General features: G+C 29.4%; 1 protein-coding gene and 1 pseudogene across 2 annotated transcripts; both read right to left on the minus strand.

Moving 5' to 3' along the window:
• Positions 1-2,050: 2,050 nt before the first annotated feature.
• Positions 2,051-4,334, minus strand: LOC105426581 (uncharacterized; annotated as a pseudogene). Its single transcript, XR_016138032.1, has 6 exons — positions 3,536-4,334; positions 3,408-3,470; positions 3,204-3,340; positions 2,952-3,123; positions 2,275-2,697; positions 2,051-2,191 (listed from the first exon to the last, which is right to left on the minus strand). The product of XR_016138032.1 is annotated as an uncharacterized LOC105426581 (transcript).
• LOC148937747 (uncharacterized) lies at positions 4,197-13,886 on the minus strand. Its single transcript, XM_089071190.1, has 5 exons — positions 13,871-13,886; positions 11,326-11,403; positions 5,936-6,438; positions 4,878-5,460; positions 4,197-4,334 (listed from the first exon to the last, which is right to left on the minus strand). Exons 1-4 carry the CDS (start codon positions 13,884-13,886, stop codon positions 5,287-5,289), a joined length of 771 nt encoding a protein of 256 aa, XP_088927316.1. The 3' UTR covers positions 4,197-4,334; positions 4,878-5,286.
• Positions 13,887-20,191: the final 6,305 nt, after the last annotated feature.

The following is a 20,191-nucleotide window of genomic DNA, read 5'->3' on the forward strand; positions in this document are numbered from 1 at the left end:
AGATTAAAATTTTGACATATAATAAAAATTAAATTTGATCAATATATAAGTAAGAATTCTAAAAGCGTAAATTGTACTATCAACAATTTGTATAATTATACTTTATTTTTATAATATTAAATATTTTATAATATTAAATCTTATTTCATTTTTGATACTTGTAAACAGCATATTGCATAAAAGCTCAAGCTCTGATTGGTCAACATCTCAGACCTCCGCCATTATGCGCAATGATTTACCTTTCTTTTTACACCATGCTTTGGAACACAGTCGTGTGTCATGCGGCTGCATTCCGAAATTCATTGTCAGTATTGAAAATCTATAATATACCTGAACTATGGTATAAGAAGAAAGGTGAACCATAATGGTGCATAATGGCGGAGGTCTGAGAGCTTGACCAATCAGAGCTTGAGATTTTATGCAATACGCGTTGTTTACAAATATCAAAAATGAAATAAGATTGTCTAATGCAATTTGGATAAAAACATGTTGTATTTAATATTATAAAAATAAAGTATAACTATACAAACATAGTCATTGGTTCGTGGTCGGGCCCCGCCGTGACGCACACCCTCCCTTCTTATTCGGGGGCTCGAGCCATGCTTGATGCAATCTCTCCTGTCGTGCTCCAGGAGGATTATTTGTATATTTGCCAATGGCGTTGGAGGGTGTCGCCGCTGCAGTCCGATCTGCATCTATCGAGAGAATAGGACCATCATCTCTCTGGAATACCGGTCGTGGGGATTCGAAAGAATACATGTATATATGTATATTGTAATATATATATATATATATATATATATATATATATATATATATATGTATCATTGTATTGTTGACGTGTTATTCTAAACACGTTATTTGCGATAAATATCATCACATGCCTCGGTAGTCGAAAGGATAAGATGCCTGCCCGGTAAGCAGGAGATCCAGGTTCGATTCCTGGCTGAGGTGGTATTTTTTCGCAAAAATAATTACGAGTTTTCACGACTGGTTCGTGGTCGGGCCCCGCCGTCGCACACCCTCCCTTCTTATTTGTTGACGGTATGATTTACGCTTTTAGAATTCTTACTTATATATTGATCGAATTTAATTTTTATTACATGCAAAATTTTAATCTGTTAAGGCTCGGTTGTCTCTCTGCAGTTGTATTGAATTATGATCATATCAGAGGCGAGAAATGACATGTAAAAAGTTTCTTGCGTATAACTTTGTCTTGTATTTTTCCTTTAAAAACGATATTTTCGTATTTTTAAAACTTGTAAAAAATAGAAAGTAAGATATCTGTCCAATAAATCACGTAAAAGTGTAAAATCTTGAAATAATGGTACACTGCTTAGAATCAGAAATTATCAGATCACTAGATCTAGTTGTGCAGATCATCAAGTGATCGGCCGAAATCTGCTACTGTGATACTGTAAACTAAAATTGCGATTTTGATATAAAAGTATGACAGATCTCTGATTAGTGAATGTTATTATATTGTCGTATGCTTTAAATAATTTCAACATCAATATCCTGATTGTGTATGCAATTCTTGTAGATAATTTAATTTTATATATATATATATATATATATATATATATATATATACCCAGATAACAAAATATTTCCACGGTACTTGTACAGTGAACGTACGTCGTACCATACGTATCAGTACCATAGTTACACGTACGTGCGTACCATATGCGTACATTATCAATACATTGTATTGGTACGCGGTACGATTACCGTAGCGCTACTGTGCATTTGATGTAGGAATGTATAAAATTATGATTATATCCTGTACTCTCACAGTATCAGTAGAGTACCAATACAAGGATGTATTTTTATACCGGTTTCTCTCCCCCTTCTTCTTCCTTTTTCTTGTTATTATAAAGGTTATAAAAAACAGTATAAATAACAGTAAATAACAGTTTACAAACAACGGTTATAAATAACAGTAAAAACAGTAAGGGGCGAGAACGGCCCCACCCCGCTTCTCTATGAAGCACATCCAAGCGTAAGTAATACTACTTCTCCAAAATATCAGAAAATACAAAATTTACCATAAATAATCCGTACTTTCTTCCTTCTCTTGTAGTATCGGTAAATTTTCGTCCTGTGCCATCTTTTGAATCTTGTCGTCGTTCATGTTGTCTTCGGTTTCGTCAGTATCCTCTTTATTCATGTACTTTTGATGTTGTCCTCTCTGAAAAAAATAAAAATTTTCAGAATTTCTTAAAAAATTTTTTAAATTTATAAAATTTCTAGAAAAATAAAAAATTTTCTTACAAGAGCTGAATGTTCATTTCGTCAGTCTTCTCAGTTTCCTCCGTGTTTTCCATTTCCTCCAATTTGTGTTCGGTTTCCGTGTCTTTGAATCCTGTAGTTTCCCTGTAGATAAATCTTTTTAGCTAAACTGGCATTGGTTCAGAGTTTATCTTTTTTCCCTCCACATTGGAAGAAGGTAAATTCTGAACTAGTACAATTAGTAAGAAGAAAAAATATAGACCTCATCTTCATTGTCTAATCGCCGGCATCGATTTGGTGGGTTTTGGACTTCTTTATTTTGTAATTGTCGTTTTTTATTATAACGTCGTTTTTTATTATAAATTTATTATTTCCTGGTTTTGAGACTTTTCAAAATCTTTTCCAGCGCTTCATGGAATTCGACATTGTTGGGATTGAGGAAATGTTTGTTAGAGTTTATGGCATCTAGAAAAATCGATAAGAAACACTTTTGTTAGTTATGGTATCATGTATTTAATGATTATGTTTACATGTTTCTTAATTAAATTTAATAACATCCGTTGTTCTAAGTTCTGATCAATGACAGCCGTTCCATTTTTTAAGCTTTGTGTCCATGAAGCTAGAAATCTCAGAATGTTACTAAATCAATACTCAATTAAGTTTGACATAAATGTAATCAATACAGAATATAATTAACACTGATAATATTTTTTACAAACCTTGACATGCTTGTGCGAAGTGACTGCCTCGCAGTTTATATCCCCCTGTTCCACTTTTTTCATTTAAGGTAAGGTGTGATGAAATCTCTTCATCTTCTGGAAATACACTGCGAAAATATTCTGCAGCGCAATCAATTGGATTGGTCCGTCCAAGGTAAATAAAGTATTCCACCTAATACAAAATTTTTGTAATAAATTGAATTACTGTAAATATTTAGATAAGATAATATTTATATTTAAAAAAATTATTACCAAATCATTATAAATTTCATCATCAACTTCTTCGAAGACCAAGAAATCGTCTATCGTTGCAAATAAATCCTGGTGGTTTCACTGATCTTTTTATTACAGACTGTCGCAATAATCGTTTAATGATTTTCGCATTTTCACTGCAAGAAAAAATGAAATTATGGAATTAAAAATTAATTTACAGTATAATAAATCATTAATACTTACTCGATTTTATTTTCAATAAAAATTTGTCGTTTTTCCATACGACGTAGTTGAACCATAATCATTCTGAAATAAAATTTAATGTCTTTATTCGTGCAACGACTATCTTTGTTGTATCATTTGAAACTTACTTTAAAGACCGCATTATATCATGGGATGTTCCTTCCTCTTTTGTCCAGTCTTCTTCATGTCTTTGTCTACTTGGTGATAAGCGATTGCGTTCTGCAGATGCTACTTGTTTATGTTGTATTTGATGTATGTTGTATTTGATGTGATGTATTTGATGATGGATGAATGTTTTGTGTGAATGATTGTTTGGATGGTGAAGGCGAACGTGATAATGTTTGTCTGCGTTATAATAGTAGTTTTTTTGATGATGGATAAATGTTGTATGTGAATGATTGAGTGACTGAAAGTGAATGTGATAAGATGGGTTTATGTTGTAATAGCGCTGTTTGTTTATGATGTGATGGTTTTGATGATGAATGAATGTTTTGTGTGAATGATTGTTTGGATGGTAAAGGCGAGCGTGATAATGTTTGTTTGTGTTGTAGTAGTTGTTTTGAAGGTTGTTGAAGGAATGTTTCGTGCAAATGATTGAGTGGCTACTGAAGGCGAGTGTGACAAGATGAGTTTATGTTTTAATGGTGCTGATGAAGAGAACATGTGTTTATATAATTCTTTACATGATGATGATGATGATGATGATGATGATAATGATGGAACATATAAGGATGGTGACGATTGTGAATGTTGTGAATATTATGATAATGGTGCTGTCTGGTTTTGTGTAGTCTTGGGTGTGTTTATATGTCCTTATATGTGTCTTTTTTGAGATGTGGAATATTTTTCAATATCTTTATCTAACAATTGCAACGTTTTGAATGTCTCGTCCGCTTCTTTTCCTCTTCCTCGTCCTCGTTGACTCATCTTAACAAAAATTAGACCCTTCGTGAGAATACTTCCGTAATGCATAACATTACTTATACTGACCATAAACTAAACCTGTACATAAACTTAAACTTTAATCAATGCACAAAGAAAATCATAACACATGATACTACATACCATTTTTGTTTGTGCTTTGATTGAAATTCAAGTTCATGTACAGGTTTATCATTAGTATTTTACGTACGTTACGCGTTACGGAAAAGCTTGTGTGGAAAGTCTTAAAGAAAATTCACGTAATGAAAGCTATTCTAAACCATAGTATGTAGAATGATTGCAACTATCCAAACATCAATAATAGGATCTATATGGCCTTTAGTGTCAATAAGTGTGCATGCGAAAACACTTACTTCGCACTTCACTAAGATCTATAATAATAACTTTATCAGATAATAAAGAACATCGAAACATACTTACTGATGACGATGACAAACCAACTTCGAAAAAATATTCAACTCTACGAAATTCTTTAATCGCCAACTGATAATGATCATGCGAGAGAATGATACTCTGAATAAGACAAACTTTTGAATTTTGTATATTATCATGTTATCCTGATCCTTCACCGATAAACGAAATTTTCCTGTATCTAAGATTTGAAACTGACGATTATCTAATGGAGCATCAAAAAGTACAAGACTAACCCAGGGCCTACTGGAGCGCACCACTTCCTCAGTTATATTTACAATATTTTGTGTTTTCTTTTGATGTCGTCTATTTACGATTTGCTGCAAATGTTGATGAGGTTTGCGGCAAGCATTGCGAAAATACATCATATTATTTTCATATGGAAACATAAACAATTCATTTAATGCCAAAAGCGTCTCACGTCATCTACGAGATGTAAAAACAATGAATAATGTATGAAAGAAATTCTGGATCATATATGTCTTCTGCTCTATTCACAAAAATGTTTAATGTTATTTGTGTAAAATCAAGACGATAAGGAAGAACTGACTAGAACTCGAATGGCGGAATGTAATAGAAGAAAATGTTTGTACACAACAGGTTTTACGAGTCCGTAATAAATAACTGCGGCAGTATACAAAAGAAGTTGACGATTTTCCGTGGCCTTAAATCCTCCATATTTTTTCATTAATTGCGGTTTTCACGAAAATTCCTTAGGACAATAATTTTTAATTTGCTACAAACGTTTCGTCATAATTTCAAATGATCTGACTGAAAGTTTTAAATTTGGATTACATTTATCATCGACAAGAACGCTATTTATTTTGGGAACGACACCAAGACAAATTGTGTGCATGTAGTCGAAGACTGTTTGAGTTACCAACCCCATCCCTAAAGGAAACAAAGCAGAATCAAAATCTGTATGATGTTCTCCATCAATGTGATGTTTGTACTCTTCATTTATACGAGGCCTATTTTGAATACCACGATAAGCAACTACTCCATGACGAAGCCAACTTCCTCGAATCCAACATTTCGAACACGGAAATAGATTACCGTGACCTTTATGACAAAACATGATAAAACAAAAGCCCGCGCAGGAAAATCAGCTATAAAACACCTCAATTTAATCAGTTTTTGTTGATTATGAAAAATAATTCCTCCACGATTTAATATATCTCGAACTTCATCCATAAAAGAATCATCCATAATTGAAATAATTCCTCCGCGTTAGTTGGTTTCGATGAATCTCGCCAAACGCTTACAATTGTAGGTTTACTTCGAGGAATATTTGCAATCCTAATTTGTATCGGCCACATTTGAATTTTGCCCTGTCTATTCAGTATGGCATCATTAGTGCTAAAGTCTACCATCAAAATATCAAGTGGAATTAGTTCCGGAGAGGTTTGTTGAAGAATGGAAAGAATTCCTGCCTCAAATCCTAAATGGAGATATTCTCCTCCTGCAATGTTAAGTATGGGATGCGCGATCCGTGGAGTTTTCAAAAACGTTCTACAATCCTTTGGCAACGTGGATAAACAAGAATGTGTTCGGACAACCTGTAAAAGAACATTTATTTGCGTATGAGACATATTACTGCGTACGAAAACTTCAGCAAGACGTTCTTGAAAATTATCAATAGTATTTTGAGGCTCAAAATCTATCACATCATTACAACCTAAAATGGATTCAGCAACATCTGAAGAACTTAATGCCTCATCATTAAAAGCAATTGCACATCCTCAGCTGATGCATCAGAAGATACAAAAGTTTTATCTTTTTTTATCTGACTGCATTCCGCAAGAATTTGACCTTTGTCGACGAAGTCTGAATCAACTCTAACATTAGCAAAATCTAAATTCTGCTGTTGAAACATTCATTACGCGCAGCTCTCTCTAATTTTTCCAAACGACTACGATGGACTGCAGACGATAATAAGGCTTGCGACTGCGCCTGTTCGCCAAACGCAACATATCGATGAAGCAAAATATAAACGAAAAAAAGGAAATGAAAAAATAACTCGAGAAAGAATAAATTAAATCTGAAATGGAAAAATGTAAACAAAAAAGTGTAAAAAAATGTAAAAAAAAAAACACAAGTTTCTTCAACTTCAAAATTCAATAATATGTAATGAAATCTAAAAGTAGTGTGTGTGAAGTTGGCGTCTCATTTCGCGGAAACTTACAAATTATTGAGAGTTCTGACTTTCTTTCAAATAGTTCTAGAGTTCCTGATAAATTAAACAAATAGTTCTGCTCATTAAAGCGAAAAAAATCGGTTCGGACAAAGTGAGACGCCAGGTTCACGCTGCGTCTCACTTTGTCCTAAATAAGTTCCGATGTCCGCCGATGCAAGATTTTGAAAGATTTATAGTTCTATAAGAGTTCTGTCAAATTAAAGCAAAAAAAATTATTTAAACATAAATACAGAGTAATTATTAATGTAATAACAGATCGAGCTAAACTACAAACAAACAACTCGGAGTTTTGGCTTAAAAATTATATTTTTCGTATAGTTCTCAACATGCAAAAGCATTTTTTAAAGAGTTCCGGGCAATTGCGATAACGTACGATTGTTAAATAAATAAATATTACCCGAGCGTAACGTACTTAGACACATAGATATGAGACGCTGGTCATTATTTCGGAGTTCTGGCTTAAAAATTATACTTTTCATATAGTTCTTAACATAAAGAAACATTTTCTAAAAAGTTCCGGGCAATTATAATAACGAACGATTGTTAAATAAATAAATAAATACCATCCGAGCGTCACGTACTTAGACAGAAAGGTGTGAGACACTGGCCGCTATTTCGGAGTTCTGGCTTAAAAATTATACTTTTTTGTATAGCTCTTAACATGAAAAAACATTTTCTAAAGAGTTCCGGGCAATTATAATAACGTACGATTGTTAAATAAATAAATAATATCAGTTTAGCTCGATCTGTTATTACATTAATAATTATTCTGTATTTATGTTTAAATAATTTTTTTGCTTTAATTTGACAGAACTCTTTATAGAACTCTTATAGAACTATAAATCTTTCAAAATCTTGCATCGGCAGACATCGGAACTTATTTAGGACAAAGTGAGACGCGATGTGAACCTGGCATCTCACTTCGTCCGAACCGATTTTTTCGCTTTAATGAGCAGAACTATTTGTTTAATTTATCAGGAACTCTAGAACTATTCGAAAGGAAGTCAGAACTCTCAATAATTTGTGAGTTTCCGCGAAATAAGACGCCGACTTCACACACACCTTAAAGTATTATTAATGAAATTATGTATTAACGTAAGAATTAAATTATGTATTATGTAATGTGTTTGCAAATAATGAAGAAAATAATATCAAAAATCTATTGGAAAGCAATTATATATACTCAATAAATAAAAACAAGATAAATATAATACTTGCAACTAATTATTACCTTGTCTGTTGCAATTATCTCAGCAATCTGACCTGTGAATTAAGAATAAAATTGTGTGAAGTATGAATATATATATAATTAAATAAACACATTAATTTGTTCGCCAATTGTCTCTGCAGATAATTAGCAAAACTGATATTCTAATTGGATCTTGATAAAATAAATCGTGAATCGAAATTAATTGATTTAAACAAAGAATTCTTTATTAATGATTCAAAAATGAAAGGATAATATTCATTAAAAACAAAATTATAGCCAATGAATGATGATAAGAATTAAACATGTCTTCAGTATTATAAATTAAAATTTAGAAAAAGAAATGAAAAGAAAGTTAAAGAACTCTTGCAGCAACGTTAGATTGAACAATAAAATCAAATTTTGAAGAAAAATCTTTAAGTTAATGAGAAAAATGCACAGAAGATCCACACGCAATTAACGAAAGTATAATTTGTTAAATCTATACGATAGAAGATGAAAAATAATCAGAATGAAAAATGTTGAAAAATTACTATTACAATACGCAGAAAAAAATATTTGCTATTATGGTAGAAATATAACGTTTGCCTAAAATAAAAACCATATTGACGCAAAATGGTCATCGTAACATAAAAAATCGGGTATTTCTCGAGTATAATAAAAATAGGCATATGAATAATAAAAATGCAAAGAAAAATTTTGTTCATTTTTTAAGTATGTCTATTTAATCTTTCCTTTCTTTTCATTCTATCCCATTCTCTTCTTAATGAGTGGATTAGAATAAAAAAATTCTTTTAAAAAAGGCGAGAATCTTGAGATTCCATGTAAATAATATGCTAAAAATTATTATTATACAAGAAATAAGAGACAAAATATTTAAGATATTTAATTTTATTTAGTTTTAGAACAAAAAAAAATAAATATTTTTCCAAATTAAATTATTTTACAATTAGCTAAAAAAATTAAAATAAAATGTTTAAAATAAATAATTAAAAATTAAAATAATTAAATTTTTATTATTAAAAAATTTAAAATAAATATAATTTAAAAATTATAGATTAATGGAAAATTCTATAGAAAAAAGTTTTTTTTAGTTTTTACAGTTTTTTTCAAAAAAGAGAAAGAATCTTTTCAAAAAGTTACAAAGGAATATTGACGATCATTTTGGTCAGACAAAAAATTCAGTGAGGATGTTCAATGAAAAATATCCGTTCGTTTCTTTTGTATGGATAATTCGATATTCATATATATTCATACATATTATTGAATATTGTATATGCGATCAAAAAATATTTGATGGGAAAAGTAATCTATAAGAGACAAGGGCACTATTTTGTAATCATACGTGAATTCGAAAGCATTGCAATTAGCATTTTAGTATTGAAAAGTAAGTATTGAAAAAATAGTATTGAAAAAGAAATAAGTGACAAGTTTCTGAGGAGAATTTAAAATCCGTGCTTGAAACTATGAAAGTGAAAGAAACAAACGCAACATGCACTCATACATTGCGAATTTTAGAGAAAAAAAGTTACTTATTTATAAGAATATATAGATTACTTCTTCTTTTGCTTTCATAGCTTTAATCACAGATTTCACATCGAGTTTTAAACTACGTTAACGGTTAAACCCAACGGTTTAAACGATGCCGAGCTAAATCCAAAGAAAGATAAAATTAATATTATCGAATTAACTGTTATATGAAAAATTTACTTACCTCAGATAGTGGATGTAAATGACTTTTTACTCTTTATTCTGACGTATTTCTTTGAAATAATAACTCGAAAAATTACAAGAGTAAGAGAAACACGTCCATATAAGAAAATGCATCGAGAAGAATGACAAAACAAAATCGCCGCGCTGGGAGGGACTAATTAAGCCTGATGCACACATCGCACGATACTGCGACTTAGCAATCAGTACAGTTAACCAATCAGAAGATTTTAGTATGTAACTGGCCAATTGACAACGTGATATCTCGCTTGTTGCGCCGTTTGCGCGCCAAAAAATAGAAATAAAATCCATTCTGAGATAAATTCTGATGAAAACAGCATCGCAACTCAAACTCTCATTATATCATTTAAAAAATAAATGTTATCATTGTTAAATTAATATTAAATTAGAATAATTTAATAAAAAGTTATTTAATTAATTAATTATGTATATTTATAGGTTTATTTTAGGTTTCAGTCCATTTCACTATGTCATAACCTATATGAAACATAGCCGACAGAAATTAAATCTGTGCATGCGCAAAGATGTACTCGGAGCTCCTATTAAAGAGCGCGTCGAAGAATTACGCGTAGTGAATACGCATGCGCATTACAATTATAAAATAACCATATTTTGCAAATATAATTAAGAAATTTATTAATATGTAAACGTAACATTGGTATATTTGTAAATCATAACATTTATTTCTATTATTTAGTTATTACAAAAAATACCCGTTATACAAAAAAATGGTCAGCTGATAAATGGTCGCATGACTAAAATAAAATTATAATATATTAATTATATCTATAAAAAAAAACTATAATTTGTCATACATATATACAAATAACTCACAATAAAGCATAGGCAAATTTACAAAATACACTCAGAAAAGTTAAAAATATAATCAAATTTAATAATTTTATCGGTGTTTCATGTACGGTATTCAGGTGTATGTCGTATTGGTACGATACATTTCCTAAGTATGCAATATGTACCGAACAATATGCATTACAGGTACTATGACGATACACTGTACTGTAATATCATGTACACTTTTTGTACTACTACTATACAGTTACGCCATACCCCGCCATCTCGTGGCAGTACAGTAACAGTATGATACCGATACTTTGTGCGAAAGTCGCACGCTTGGTTATCTGGATATATATGATCCATGAAAGTTTCATAAAACATCCGTAATTTATCCATACAATGTGTACATAGACTCCATTCCATGAAACGTGTACATAGACATCTAATGGAGGTCTAATAAAGCTCCATTGGAGCTCCATCATGGAAGTAACATGGACCTCCATTAAAGATTCATCTGACTTCCATCATGGAGATAGATGTCGCATGGAGGCTGTGAAGGTTATGCGGATCTCTAATGGACGTTATGTTCCGTGTAGGTTATGAGTTCTCTTCTTGTTGGGCGTTTTTTTTTTAACACGTTCTCATATTTAGAAGCATTCTATCATTATTTCTTTTGTTCATACAACGCTTAATTACATATACTAAAGCAGACTCTGTGAATCAAAAACATTTTATATTATTTGTTTTTTAAAATGAAGATATTGTTTATAAAGAATTAATGAAAACATATTCTATTAACAAATTATGCAGCAAGAGCAACGAATGTCACTTTTTAATCAAAGTAGCATTAATTGTTCTTGCTAATGTTGACTTAAACTATAGAGAGAAAGAAACAGATGCATCTAGTATTACAAAGTGAAAGTGAATGTGTTGCATATATACATAATAAACATTAATAGCTGCGATTTTGTACAGAAGAAAAAATTACAAATATTAAAAAAATTTAATCTGATTTGTAATAATTTTATTTTACAATATAAGAAACATTTTTTTATGAAGGATAATATTTTTATTGAAGTTATACATACGCATGCATATACATATTTACAGTAACTATATGTAAGTTATATAATATATTATTATAATATTATCATATATTATATGATGTATGATATTTATAATATATGAACATAAAAAGTTAATTAAATAAATCTTTTCATTTTTGCGGAACTATTTTTATCTGTCTTTGTTATAATATTTTGTCTCATAAACCGTGCTTCCCAATGACACCTTATTCTTACGAATATGTATAAAAAAGATTCTAAAGATTCTGGACAGCATAATTGAATAATTGGACAGTTCTGTGTAAGAATATCTGCTATGAATTTACTTAAATTTTTTTTATGAATAATATTTTGAATCACGCATTTAAATTGTTTTTCCCAAACCATAATAATTTGAAATATATTTTTTGTAACAACATAAACTAAGCTATTATCTGTATATGTTATTGTATTTGTGTATTTTCAATAACGTAAATAATTTGTAATCTTGATAGTCTGCATTATTATGAGAAACTAATAATTCTTCACATATAGTGAATGTATGATGCAAGAAATTTTTTAGCCAGAAATCCACATATATAATAAATAGCATTCGATTCTGTGAATTGTTTGGTTTCAGATTCTATACATTGAGATTCATTTAATTCTTCCAAATGTATATTTATTAAAATCGATGAAGTCTGTTTATTTGTTTTTTGATTCTGTTTATTAAGTTGTATTGTGTGTTTGAGTTGACTCAATTTTGTAAAAATATAATTTTTATCTATTTCACAGTTACTATTATTTGATATTTTTGATAACTGTATGATAAAAATATATGTAAGCCAGCTTGAAATTGTTTCGGGAATGTATTAATACAACATCCATGCTGTTGTCTTATAATAAAAAATAAATTTTCTAACGGATCTTGATTTAATTTTCTAGTACAAAGTTTATGAATATCATAATTCTCGTTTAAATCTTCAAATAATTGTAAAACTGAATTTATTGTTAATAAGAAATCTTTTCTATAAGCTGATTGTGCCAATTTCAAATCTATTTTTTTCTAAAGCTTCTAAAATTTCTTTTAAAAATTTTATGTGTTCTGTGTTTTTCGAAATAGCATAATTTAATTTATTAGACACTGTTTTTTTTTTTCAAAGAAGAATTTAGAATATCAAATAGTTTATCCATGTCTATAATAAATTATAAAGTTGTGTCATTATCTTTGCGGAAATAATTTGAGACCATAGTTTTATATACTAAGTACGCAGTATACATCGATTCTGAAAAATTTCTGTTGCTAAATTAACTTTAATTTTCGAAAAATGTGTTAAATTAAAATGTTTATCAGAAATCTTCGGTATTAAATTTAAAGGATTTTCTTGACTAAGTTTATATACTTTCTTAATTTCTTGCCAATCAACTACACCATTTTTGTATAATAACTTTTTCGTTTTGACATTTCTCATTGATTTAATTAAATGAGGCGGATCACATATAATATATATTTTATGTCCATTTCTTTCAAAATAAAGTTTTGCGGGAGTAATTAATAACTTTTTTAATAGGTCTTGGTTTCTTGGCCCTTGATCTGAGATAATACATTTTACTATCCTAATAGCACATGATATCATTCGAATTCTAAAATAAACGTAACATTTGTCACGAAATATTACCGTTATAAATATATCGTCATTTAATCGTCATTTTTAATGAATGAAATAACATTATTAATTATTACCTTTTTTAATTAACTATAATATATAAATAAGAAAAATATTTCCCATATTTAATACAATTATTGACAAATTCATAAACAAATAAACAAAATATATTCAACAATTTATAAACAATTTTCATAATAAAAATGATTCTCATTAAACACAATATAGGTTCACGCATCTATATATATAATTAAATTATCCACAAGAATTACATATGCAATCAAGATTTTAAAATTAAGACTATTTCCCTAATAGTACATGATATCATTCGAATATTCTACACTCGTATTGAAAGTACTATGGTCATACGTATTATTGCCTAATATACTAGAGAACATTTATATGACATCTTGATGGTATATCATTTCTCGTATATTCTTAAGCTCATCTTCAAAATATTCCGAATATACCCCCAGCACATGACATCATACCAATATTCTATATTTATACTGAATGTACTGTGATCATACCAAATATATTAAAATTATTCGTATAAAATCTATGTATCCCAAATAGCAAGATGATATCATTATGACGATGATTTAAGTCATTTTTTGTCAGTGTACTAAAAAACGACGTATAATAAACGTAACATTTGTCACAAAATATTATCATAAATATATTGTCATTTAATCATCATTTTTAAGTCATTTTTAATGAATAAATAATGAAATAACATTATTAATTACTATCTTTCTTAATTAACTATAATATATAAATAAGAAAAATATTTCCCATATTTAATACAACTAGAACATAACAAGCGCGCGCTACGCGTGTCACTTTCCATATTATATATTTTTATATTATTTGTTGATGATAGCGACATACTGTTGTGATGAAAAATAAAAACTCATTCATTCTTGTTCATCTTATCTTTGTCCTTGTCCTTTGTCCTCAAAAGGTTTTGATTCAAAGTTTCATTCACTACTAATCTCGCCCGTATTTTACAAATTGTCATTTGCAAATTGTCAGTAACTCACGAAATTAGCACAGCAAAAGAACTAATCAGCATCGCGGAAAAGCGGCGACAATAAACTTCGAGAAATGCGAGTAATTGACTTAACATCCTTTTTTATAAAGGAGGATTATTGATAAATTCATAAACAAATAATATATTCAACAATTTATAAACAATTTTCATAATAAAAATGACTCTTATTAAACATAATTTAAGTTCATGGATATATGTAATTATCTATATATGTAATTAAATTATCCACAAGAATTACATATGCAATCGAGATTTAAAAATTAAGACTATTCATATGACAATATTATAATTCTTTACAACAGTTTGGCGTATCATTTTTTCTTGATGTCTAGAGAAGCGGCATTTAAAAATTCAAACATATTGTACGACGTTGATGTACTTGTAGAATTCTGAAGTCTTTCCTCAGCATAATTTTATAATATAAAAGCTAAAGATAAAGATTAATTAGCAAGTTTCAGTTTATTTTATATTTTTCTTTATTATACATACAGCGTATACTAATGTCCATTAGCATCTTGCTACTTCTATTAAAATCATGTTTATTTTTTGCCACAATTGATGCAATCGTATCACCTTTTTAAAATGATTACTATTTTTAATATCTGTAAAAAAAATTTGCTGTTATTATTGAGTTCCGATGAGCGTCATTTCTATTTCATTCTAACAAATCAGAAATTCAATATTTGAAATATGCACACGTTCACTACACTATAATATAACATAATTTTTATACACTTTTTATAGCCTTTTGTATGAATTTTCCACTGCGTCATTCTCACACATTAAGAATTTAATAATAATACGTTGTTTTTGATGGACATAAAAAAAAAGTGATTTAACTATATCACTTGCGACAAAAGAATAAACATAATTTTTAAAAGTAGGAAGGATGCTGTTATGTACTATGTACGATAGTAAAGATATAAAATAGAAATTGACTTAAAAAAGTTATACATTATTTTTGGAATAACTCTAGTAATTTAAATAAGTTATGTTTAAATAAATAATAGTTATTGTAAATAACTTATTAAAATATAGAAAAATAATTGTTTAGCTCATTTCTAAGATATATTAAGATATGCATGATTAATTTTAAAGATGGATACGGCCCAGCTATATTTACTCGGAAGCATCCTGTTTGACCACGTCCACCACGTCCATCCCGATTGACCACAACCACTCACAGGAGCTGGTACCTAGAATTTTTCCAAGCGCTGTGGCTAGTGTGCGCGCGCGCGCGCGCGCGCGCGTGTGTGTGTGTGTGTGTGTGGAGTGTGTTACATAATGTAACAAAAAAAGAAAAGTAGTTAAATGTAATTATTATGTGTATATATATATATATATATATATATACATATATATATATAATGTGTTACAATAATTTTATGTATTATAATAATAAATACAAAAATACAAAAATTTATAGAAAGATACTCAAACGTGAAAATAATAAAAGTAAATATTTTATTAACGGGTAAAATAAAGATACATTTTTCCAAATACAAAATATGATTATATTTTTTTATAATATAGTAAGAAATATAATTTTATTTAAATTTTTTATGTAAATATATAAAATAAAAAAAATCATGTTATACTTACTAAATACTAATTATGCATTTAATGAAATTGATAATGTAACTCAAATATCAAAATATTAAGACATAAATATTACAAATATCATAAATATTTAGACATTTAAACGATAAATTTTGTTAGAAAAAGAAAGAATAAGAGAGAAGAAAGAAGATTAAATGGCATTACTGGGCAACTTATTTATTTCGCGCATGCGCACTCCGTTTTAGCCAATATAAAATTGGGAGAGTTACGCTACTGTACTATACTGTGGCTTTGTCGTTATAGTATCATCAAGCGACGATTGTCGCTACGTAACGATAATGACATTGTCGTTACGAAGTTAGAGAATAGGCATACAAGTGTCATTAATATATCGACTAATGTTTCCATTTTGTTATTTGCCTCTGTAACTTCATTTAGTGACTCAATTACTCATTTTCTGTAGTTTCATTTAAGGCTAATCTACAATGTGCTTTTTGCGTTTTGTTTTGTGTCCTTTGTCTCTCATATTTTGCTTTTTGTATTTTTGTCGCATGAAGCTGAGAAACATTGTCATCTACAATTAGTCTTTTCTGAATTTCCGAAGAAAAATGTTACTTCATATCATGAATCAATTACAGATCGATATTCATAGTCTGTTTTCATATTAAGATTATCTTAAATAAAAATTTTAGATGCTGATACAGCATTCTTATTGGCGAGTAAAAAAAAATTTGCGAATAATTCGCCAAAAACTTCATTCACTTCATTTTCTTTATCTGATTTTATTATTAAATTATGTCGTACTTTACATTCACCACGCAATACCGTCGTTGTGTCGTATTTAATAAGATGTTTCTTTGTTTTCTGTCGCCCAAGATAAAAGTTGACGAACTCCAGAAGAAACAAGAAACATGAGACAAGAAACATGATTGTCGATAAAACAGTACACGAAAAGACATAAAGGCATAAAGCAAGAAACAGAAAACAAAGAGCACATTGTAGATTAGTGACTGTTGTTATTCTAATCTATCATGTAAAATAGAAAAATTTATTTATATGTTTTGTGAATTTGCATGTTTATGTAATATCTTAATTTTATAAATATTGTTATTTTATAAATATTAGACATCGCATTCTGTTTGACCATGTTGCGATTGACCACAGCCACTCACAGCGGCCGGTGCCTAGAGGTTTTCCTCTGTTCAAACTTTATGAGTGGCTAGTGATCAATTGCAACGTCAAATAGGTCCTATCCTACACTTCACTATCACATTTATATTTTTAAATTAAAAGTGTATAAAATGTTGATAAAATGAGTATCTAAAAATATATTTCACATATATATTAAATAATAAATTATATTATTAAGATAAAAAAATACAGCCAGAAGTTATTCAAATATCCATTATGCAAGCAAAATTTTGTCCGTATGCATCATAGAGCAAATGACCAACAAACTTTGCGCGCGACATTCACTCATAGTAATATGCATAATGAAAATGTTCCGTGAAAAAAACTCAAGCAAATCTCGTACAAGATTTATATGTATAATACATACAAAATTTGCACGTAAGGAATATTATCTAGGTATGTGTTTAAAAGTTTGATTTTCTTTTTTTTTGTAATATATATCTAAGTGTCGGTCCACAATAGGTGATTTAAACTTTCTGACTATGATTGGACAATTTCTTACGCCTTAAAGATTAAATATCTATTGTGGACCGAGATTTACAGAGAAAGAGAGAGAGAAAGAGAGAGAGACTTATCAATATTACCAGTATTTTATATTTTTTTTATTTCATTATTTTATTTTATTTTATATAATCTTCATCAATATCAATTTGTTATAATATGCAATTGAATGCTGCAATTGCTAGTATTGAAACTTATATCTAAATTTGGATAAATAATTGGGCATCAGACTCGATAGATGGCATTGAGCGTTATATATTCTTACCTTCCATTCTATCTAATCCTGTTTGTTTTCAACATGTTCAGTGAGCAGACGCCATTTTTCTGATCGATTTTCAAGTACGCTTAGTAAATACAACATATTGTAAGCTTGAGGCGGGATTTACACTTTATTATGAAAATGGAGAATTTTTATCATTTTGTATCATGTAAAACTTACTTCTACAACTATTCTCGACATACTAAAATGTTCTTTAAATATAATATTATTATATAATGGAATTATTCTTTTATAATAATTTTCATTTTTTTAATATAGGACGTTTTTAGTATATGACGTCTTGCATTAAAATTATTTGGTAATTTATCTTGTAATTCTTCGACAAAATATCTTATTATATTTTTCTTCATAATATTATCATTTAGCAAAGCCAAAAGTATGAAATTATTAGCAGCCATTATTAAATTATAAAAGAGAACTGTGATTTCTATAAATACGAATGGCATGACACAATAATGCGGTATATCATTTTTAAATAAAGGTTGTGTTTTTGTGAACATACATATTGTGTATGCCAATAAATGTTTAGATCGTTCAGGAAACTGTTCACTGATCATTTTATGTTCAAAGAGCGTTCAATGATCAGTTGTCCAATTGTTGTGTTCGCAGCCAATAAGCAGCTATATTGAATTTCGCATAAAAGCTCAAAGCGTAATTGGTTGATTGTCTCCCACCTTTGATCTGCGCATCCATCGGAATAATTCATCTTTCTTCTTACACAATTACTGCGTTTTATAAATCAGAGACATCTGTTTATTCTTTCACCTCGAAAATCGTTCGGCAATTCACATTCTTTCTGCTAGATGTCATTTCATCTGCGTTCGATATTAACATTTTTAGAGCGAATCAAATTCCTCGATTTACTTCGGATTCAAAAACTGAGCTCGCAGAGATAATTTAATTTTACGCGCCTAAATTAAAATTTATAACTTATAGCAACTGTTTTTCAAGATAGAATAACATTTGTGTAGAGAGTGTCACTTAAAAGAAAAGCAATCAATGTAAACAGTTATCAGAGTTATCAGTTATCATGGCTGCATTCACAAGCAATGTCTATGAAATAATAGAAATTGATAGAACAATATTTATATAACAAGAAAGGTAAGTTTTTAATTCATTTTTCCTTGATAAAAAAACCATAAAAAGAATAATAAAAATTATTAAATAAAAAAAACCATTAAATAATAAAAATCATTTCATCCACTTTTGTATTTTTTTTATATTTTATTAAAAAATAAATATCCAATTTTAATTTTTTTAGTCTGAATCTTGTAATCTTGTAATCTTTAATGTCAAAAAACCAGAAAAATATATGGTTGATGGTACGTTAAACATTCACATAAAACCTTGTAATTTTATAACCTTAAATAACAGTTTTATAGTAACTCTGACAGCTCTGTGCTCTGTATCGTTCGAAATTAATATCGGATGTGCTCGGATTGCTCAAAGATCACGTGATTCAAGCTCGCCATCTGCTAGCTCGTATCTCAGATTTACAATGCCGAACGCAGTAAATGAACAAACCTATGAACCATCTTGCGCAAATGCTGTCCCTTTTATAATGTTTTTCACTGGGCAAAACTGAATGCGCACTGAAAACTCGTCGGATTCAAGTGGCACTGCCCGAGTGTATTGAAAGTGCAAGTTTCTTGCACTCCTAGCTAAGCTCCCATGTCTGTCGCTCTCAGGCTGTCCCATGGCGCGGAAATCCATAACGGAACGGAACGCGCAAACCAATCACAGCGAAAGAACCAAAAGAAAACTCGTTCATTCTGTTCGGGCCAGCCTCAGTGCAGTTTGTGGCGTATATTTTGATAAAAATTATTTGGATTAAAATTAATTATGGAAGCATTTACTATTGATTTTAAAATCAATAATGACATATTGCACCTAATACTTGATCCGATCGAAATAGAGTTGTACAATATATATATAATAATATAATATATGTATATAATATTTATAATATATTATATATTAGATATTATTATTATATATTATTATATATAATACACATTATTATATATAATACATATAATAATATATTATTATTATTATTATTATATATAATTATTTGTAATATGTACACACACACACACACACACACACACACACACACACACACACACACACACACACACACACACACACACATACGCACGCATGCACGCACGCACACACACGCACGCACACACAATTATATAT

The sequence above is a fragment of the Pogonomyrmex barbatus genome, unplaced genomic scaffold (genome assembly GCF_055798465.1).
Source record: "Pogonomyrmex barbatus isolate J1 unplaced genomic scaffold, ASM5579846v1 scaffold11, whole genome shotgun sequence".
NCBI lineage: Eukaryota > Metazoa > Arthropoda > Insecta > Hymenoptera > Formicidae > Pogonomyrmex > Pogonomyrmex barbatus.

What these genes read in the sequence shown, in the direction of transcription:
- LOC148937747 (XM_089071190.1), bottom strand. An exon ending in GCTTCTAAATATGAGAACGT is followed by an intron (nt 6,439 to 11,325) that starts GTTAAAAAAAAA and finishes AATCCATTTTAG; the next exon opens with GTTGTAATGATGTGATAGAT. An exon ending in TATGGATGAAGTTCGAGATA is followed by an intron (nt 5,461 to 5,935) that starts TATTAAATCGTG and finishes GAATTTTCGTGA; the next exon opens with AAACCGCAATTAATGAAAAA.